General features: G+C 39.0%; 1 protein-coding gene and 1 non-coding gene across 2 annotated transcripts; one reads left to right on the forward strand and one right to left on the reverse strand.

The window, feature by feature from the left end:
* Nucleotides 1-3,180: 3,180 nt before the first annotated feature.
* Nucleotides 3,181-3,287, reverse strand: LOC139865269 (small nucleolar RNA R71). The gene has a single exon (XR_011764792.1). It is a non-coding gene; the product is annotated as a small nucleolar RNA R71 (small nucleolar RNA).
* Nucleotides 3,288-4,962: 1,675 nt separating this feature from the next.
* LOC139864345 (uncharacterized) lies at nucleotides 4,963-5,430 on the forward strand. Its single transcript, XM_071852922.1, has one exon. It carries the CDS (start codon nucleotides 4,963-4,965, stop codon nucleotides 5,428-5,430), a length of 468 nt encoding a protein of 155 aa, XP_071709023.1.
* The last annotated feature ends 2,062 nt before the right edge of the window (nucleotides 5,431-7,492 follow it).

The raw sequence follows: 7,492 nt of genomic DNA on the forward strand, positions 1-7,492 counted from the left end.
AATTTCTACATACATAACTTCTATCGGCACTAGTATCAAATAGGACAGAAGCTAATAGATTGTTGATAGTGAATATACCTATCACCAAGTCGGGGTTCTCACGAGCATCCCTTGCATTTACATTGAATGCTCTGCCACGCGGTGGTCCGCCGTCCTTTCGCTTGTTGGGACACTCATTTCTGAAGTGGCCCGTTTGTCAGCATTCATAGCACTTTCTCGGTCCAGTAGGGTTCGGCTTCCCAGTCATGGTGGTGATCTTGCAGTCTCTGCCAATATGCCCGGTCTTTTTGCATTTTTCACAAACAACGTTACAGTACCCGATATGGTGCTTGTAGCACCTCTTGCACTGTGGCAGACTGCCCTTGTAGTTGGGGTTCGAGTTGGTGTTCAGATTGGGATTCCCACCGTTATTTTGCCTCTTAGTGGGGGTTTGATCATAGGCTCTCCCCTTGTTGTTATCCCACTTACGCTTATCACTACTACCCGCTTCGGATTTTTCCTTTTTCGGTTCATTGATGATGATTTAGTTCATTAAGGTATGCGCCATGCGCATTGCTTCCGGGACGTTTGGTGGCTTACATGAGGTGACATTTCCCTTAATGGACTTAGGAAGTCCCCACAAGTACCTTTCCATGCACTTAAACTCTGGGGTAACCATGGTAGGACACATCAGGGCTAATTCTAGATAACTATGGTTGTAACCATTGAGATTGTTTTTCACAACCTTCAACTGCATAAACTCAATCTCCATTTTCTGGATATCTGTCTAGGGCAATATTCCTCAATCATGGCCCCTTTAAACTCTTCCCATGGAGTATCATACGACTCATCAATACCCTTTGCTTGAGCCAGAGTGTTCCACCAAGTTAGTGCGCCGTCTAACATCGTACATGAAGCATACTTGGTTTTGTTCGCCTCTGAGCAGTTACTAACTCAAAACACATATTCTAATTTCTCAAACCACCTAGTGAGACCAACTAGCCCCTCAGTTCCAATAAAGTTGTAGGGCTTGCAGCTTTGAAACTCTTTGTATGTACACCCATTACGAATGGGATGGATAACCGGTGGCGGTGGAGCTTGGAGGTTCATTTCCACAAAAGATGTGGTGACTCGTTCATTGATCATTTCCTCGATTTGGGCTGCGGTGGGTGTTGATCTTCCGTTGGCCATTGATGTTCTAAACAAAAATTTTGACTCGAGTCAAAATCCAGCATTCAATAAATAATAATACAATATATGGTAACCAACATGGAATCAACACATCACATGTTTATTAAGTAATGCAACTAGGTACAAATACCACAGAATCATCATACAGTAAAGTAAATAGAACACCGTGCAAAAATTAAACAACACAAAGTTCCATTCATTAATAATAAGTTGCATACATCCGCATAGGTTCGTACAATACATAAGTAAAATATAAAACTACAAGTGAGATTACATAATGAAATCTACTACAATTGTCCTATTTGATGGTGGGTGTAAGATGTCCATTACGTGGGACATCTGGTCCTCGAGCTCAGTGACTCGAGCACGGAGGATCTCCACTTCCCTCGTCAGTTCCTCGACAGAGGGAGATGGTTTTGCAGGCGGTGCAGTCGGTACATGTGGTGCCGGTGGTGCAGATGATGCTGGTGGAGCTGGTGGTGCAGACGGTCCAGTACCAGAAGTAGATGCTGCGTATCGGGGAGCCTTACGTATGAATGGATCAGCAGGATACGGCACAAGCCACTTACGGGCGGTAACTCTAGACCTCAGTCCATGTGCATTAACGAATGGTCGACCTCCATTAATCCCTGAAATAATGGTACCATCGAAACGGTACCGCTTCTTCGGCGGGGTGGAGGGTGGCTGCACAGGTGCCTCATCGGGGTCCTCATCGGAATCCTCGTCACTGGAGCCGTCAGAGGATGAGTCATCGGATGAAGGGTCGTCTAAATCGGCTGGGGGTGGCTGCACGGGTGGCTCTCCTCGGGCGGCCATCATCAGTCGGTATCTGAAGGGCGGGATCGACACGAGACGTCCATCAGGAAGGCGTTGGCACCAATGGTTATGCTCATTACGGACCGGACCTTCCCCAAGTTCCGTGGGAATCACAGCACCACCGGGATGGTGCTGTGGCTCCGAGGGTCCTGGGGCAAGTGGAGCTGGAATCTCCTGTAGGTCCTCGGCTCCGTCAGAGGTGATCACTGGGCCGGGTGCATGGCTACTGGCTCCGGAGGATGAATCGCCAGAGTCACTGGAAGGTGTAGATGACGGGATCGAGTCAGCAACAACGGTAGGTGAGGTGGCCGATGAGTCCGAGTCGCTCTCCAAAATGATAACAGGTGGAATATCCGACATCTGAACAGGAAAAATAACTTTTTCCATGTCAGTAAGTCATAAAGCAAGCACGTATTAGGCAAAGTAACTACGACAATCTAGATCATCTATAGCAGTAAGTAGCATGACAATAACGACAAGTATCATGCAATCGAAAGCAGATAATAGCATGCAGTAGTGATATCATGTAGTAGCATACGGCATATAGCAGTAAAAGTAAGCAGCAGCATGCAGCAAGTTCCGCAGAAACAAGTAAACTAGCAAGTTGTAGATTAGTCCTATTAGTGAATCCTACTCGGTCCGGTCTAGACTCACTAATGCAACCTAATTCCCTACAACCAATGCTCTGATACCAAATGTGATGTCCCGTACAAAACCATCGTGTACGAATCATCAACAACAGGATCATTACAAGGTCAAATACTATATGCGGTTTCAAAATAAGTTTGCATTCATGAATAAAGGTGACGTTTTAACCAACGTCAAATGTTTAACAACCAAAAGTATGCTTCTACGAATTGCAAGCAATAATAGTACGTGACCCATAGGTCATTACAAATACATCGTTTCAAAAGTAACATTGTTTGAATGCAAAATAAGCATTTCAAGGATACATACTTTCATGGGTTTATAGATGAGAATCCGTTCGAACATATTCAATATTTTAATGATCTTTGTGATATTTACAAAACCAAAAATGTCACCGATGACACTTTTAATCTAAGGGCATTCCCCTTCACACTTCAAGGAGACGCAAAATCTTGGATGCGAAGTTTACCATCCGATTCCATAAGGTTTTTTCAAAAATTAACAAACGAGTTTATCAATTATTTCTTTCCACCGTCAAAAGTAGATCGGCTTAGAATGGAGATTAATGGGTTCACACAACGGGGTGATGAGAGTTTGTATGATGCATGGGTTATATTCAAGAAGCTACTAAGAGCTTGCCCACCGCATGGTTTGACGAAGAAGAAGTATATCAACACATTCTATTGGGGTTGTAATACTTTTACGAAGCAATATCTTGATTCTTCATCCGGTGGGGTATTTATGTACAAATCACCAAAATGCGGCCGAAATTATGTTAGAAGACATCTCGGTCAACACGTATGAATGGGCGCCTTCACCACGAGATTTGACAAGGAAAAGTGTAGCACAAGTCGAGAATGATAATGGGCAAGTAACGCTTGCAAGCTTAAACAATCAATTTCAAACATTTGGGAAAGAATTGAAGAAGATTCAACAAACGGTAGTTGCAATGCAAGTAGGTTGTCAACGATGCGAGGGTCCACATCTCACGAAGAATTGTCCTCAAATTACTCAATGCAATCATGTTGATCTAGATGATATTCCCATGAATTCGGATGCTCATGTGAACTACGTGAGTAATCAAAACTACCAACGGGGAGGAACATCTAACCAAAGCTACTACAATCCTAATCAAAAACAAGCATCATTCAACAACCAAACCAATACACCACCCGGATTCACAAACCAAAGCCGAAATCAAGGTTACAACAACTATAACCAAAATCGAAATAAACAATTTCCAATACCAAAACCAACAACCTTACAACAATCAAGCCAATTCAAATTACCAAAACAACCAAGGTTATAGTCAATCACAAAATAACCCAGGTTACAATCAACAACCTCAACAAAACAATCAACAATCTCAACCTTCGAAGAGCTTGGAAGAAATCATGCAAAACTACATCAAGAAGGTAGAATCAACTGAAGCTTTTCTAATGAAAGAGAATGAGCTCTTGAAGCAACAACTCCGAAACCAACAAGCCTCATTCCAAAACCTTGAGAGCACCGTTGTAAGAATTTCAAATCAAGTTGCTGAAAGACCACAAGGAACTTTACCTTCAAACACTCAAGTTAACCCGAATAATTACAACAACAACAACAACCGAAACAACCAACAAAACCACCAAAATAACACGAGGGTTATTCCTATCGAGAGCAACACTACCAATCTAACCCAAAATCAAGCGAGTTCATCAAATCCTACCAATACTTATGCTCAAGTAAACTCGATTGATTCAAGCGAAGAGGATCAATCCGAATATCCTCAAGCTTTCAAGTTCAACATTGAAGGAGACAAGTTTGATTTTGATGAAGTGTTAGAAATTGATGCTATCGACTATGGGGTATTCAAGTTTTTGGAATATTTGGACGATGCAACATTCATTCCCTACCAAGTTAAAAGTGTAATGTCCATGGAGGCTATCGAGTTGACATGCAAGGAGTTAAAGGGTGATTTTGAGCAATTTCAATTGGGAAAGGTTGATAAAGAGCAAAAGGTTAAAACTTTATCGAATACAAAGGCACAAAAGAACGAGGTCGAGGTTCTTGCTACATCAACCAAAGGAGAAAAATGAAATACCGGTCTCACATCCTCAATCATTACCTCTTACACATCTAAATGATGTGGATTGTAAGTCAACCTTAACCGACAACGAAAATATTTATGTTAAACTCCCCTTGGCGAAGGTGCTTGAGAATATGCCCAACTATTGGAGATTTTTGAAGACACTCATGGCCAAAAAGGGAGATGTTGAGCAAGCATCCACCGCTTTCTTGAAAAAGGAGTGTGATGGAATTTTAAAGAAATGTAACCTACCATAAAAAATGGGTGATCCTGGAGCTTTCCTTATCCCATGCAATGTAAACGATTCGAATATGCTCACATCTTTAGCCGATTCGGGGCCAAGTATCAACTTCATGTCCTACTCCGTTTACAAAAGGCTAGGCCTAGGTGATCTTTCACCCACTACAATGGGAGTTAAATTAATTGATCAATCAATTAACTCTAGTATGGGGATCGCCGAAGACTTAATTGTTAAGGTGGGAGACATGGAATTCCCCATTGACTTTGTTATTTTTGATATAAAAGAAGACCCGGTTGTGCCCCTTGTTTTGGGAAGGCCATTTTTGGCAACTGCGGGCTCCTTCTTTGACTTTAGAACCGGGAAATTGACTCATTGGGATAAAGGGAAATGCATGAGCATAAAAATCAAACGTGTTAAAACACCATCAATGCCATTGACAAAACCACAAGTTGTTGCTAGTGTGCATTGTGAAATGTCCTGTTCATAGTGATTATAAACGTTTCATATTAATTGATTTCTTTGCGTGGTTTTGACCTCTATATGAGACGTTTTTCAAAGACTGCATTCGTTTTTAAAACAAACCATAACCTTTATTTTATCGACAAGGTTTAAAGGACACAACCTAGATTATCAAAAAATGATTATTTGAAAATATCACACTTACACACTACCATTACATAATGATTTACAATATCAATGTGTTACAACAAAGTAAGTTCTCGAATACAGTTTTTAAACAATATTATACAAGCATGGACTCCAAATCTTGTCCTTAATTTAATATGCAACAGCGGAAGCTCTTAACAATCTCCTGAGAATAAACATGCTTAAAACGTCAACAAAATGTTGGTGAGTTATAGGTTTAACCTATATATTTATCAATTCGTAATAATAGACCACAAGATTTCATATTTCCATTTCTTATAAACAACATGCATAAAAATCATTCATATGGATTGAACACCTGGTAACCGACATTAACAAGATGCATATAGAATATCCCCATCATTCCGGGACATCCTTCGAACATGATAAAAAATTTGAAGTACTAAAGCATCCGCAACCATGGATGGGGTTTGTTAGGCCCAATAGATCTATCTTTAAGATTCGCGTCAATTAGGGGCCAGTTCCCTAATTCTTAGGCTACCAAGCAAAAAGGGGCATATTCGGCTTCGATCATTCACCCATAGAATGTAGTTTTGATTACTTGTGTCTATTTCATAAAACATTTATAAAACTGCATGTATTCTCATCCCAAAAATATTAGATTTTAAAAGTGGGACTATAACTCACTTTCACAGATTATCACTTCGTCGGAAAATAAGATTTGGCCATGGGTCGATTCACGAACCTATAACAAATATATGCATATATCCAAGTATGATCGAAATATATTCATACCATATTTTATTATGTTTTTACCGATTTAAGTTTGTTAAGTTAACAGTCCAACGTTAGTAGTCTACAACTAGTTGTCCACAGTTAGTAGTACAGAAATAAATCAATATATATTATCTCGAATCAATCCACGACCCAGTGTATAAAAGTCTCAGACTCGATCACAACTCAAAGTATATATATTATTTTGGAATCAACCTCAACCTTGTATAGCTAACTCGAGCATTACTGCATATAGAGTGTCTATGGTTGTTCCAAATAATATATATAGATGACGTCGATATTTCAAAACATTGTATATGTGTCTATGATCTATCAAGATTACATAATATATGTTATAATACATGTATAATACAATATAAGTTAGTTATGTTATGGTTAGTATATATTTGTTACAAATTTCACGTAGCTACAACAAGCAAATTTATCCAATTTTGTTTTACCCATAACTTCTTCGTTTTAAATCCGTTTTGAGTGAATCAAGTTGCTATAGTTTCATAATGAACTGAAATTTATGAAACTAAACAGAAATGTATAAGTTTATAGTCAAAAATACAAGTTACAAGTCATTTTTGTAAGAGGTAGTCATTTCAGTCGAAAGAACGACGTCTTGATGACCATTTTGAAAAATATACTTCCACTTTGAGTTTAACCATGATTTTTGGATATAGTTTCATGTTCATAAGAAAAATCATTTTCCCAGAAGAAAAACTTTTAAATCAAATTTTATCATAGTTTTTATTATCTAACCCAAAACAGCTCCCGGTTTCACTATGACGGCGTATGTCCGGTTTTACGGTGTTCTTCGTGTTTTCAGGTTTTAAATCATTAAGTTAGCATATCATATAGATATAGAACATGTGTTTAGTTGATTTTAAAAGTTAAGTTAGAAGGATTAACTTTGTTTGCAAACAAGTTTATAATTAACTAAACTATGTTCTAGTGATTACAAGTTTAAATCTTCGAATAAGATAGTTATATATATATGAATTGAATGATGTTATGAACATCATTACTACCTCAAGTATAGTAGGTAAAACTACTGAAAATGATGAGAAAATAACTTGCTTTTAAGGATCTTTGATGGATTGGAAGTTCTTGAAGCAGAATCATGACACGAAAACAAGTTCAAGTAAGATTACTACTTGATT

The sequence above is a fragment of the Rutidosis leptorrhynchoides genome, chromosome 8, assembly GCF_046630445.1.
Source record: "Rutidosis leptorrhynchoides isolate AG116_Rl617_1_P2 chromosome 8, CSIRO_AGI_Rlap_v1, whole genome shotgun sequence".
Lineage (NCBI taxonomy): Eukaryota > Viridiplantae > Streptophyta > Magnoliopsida > Asterales > Asteraceae > Rutidosis > Rutidosis leptorrhynchoides.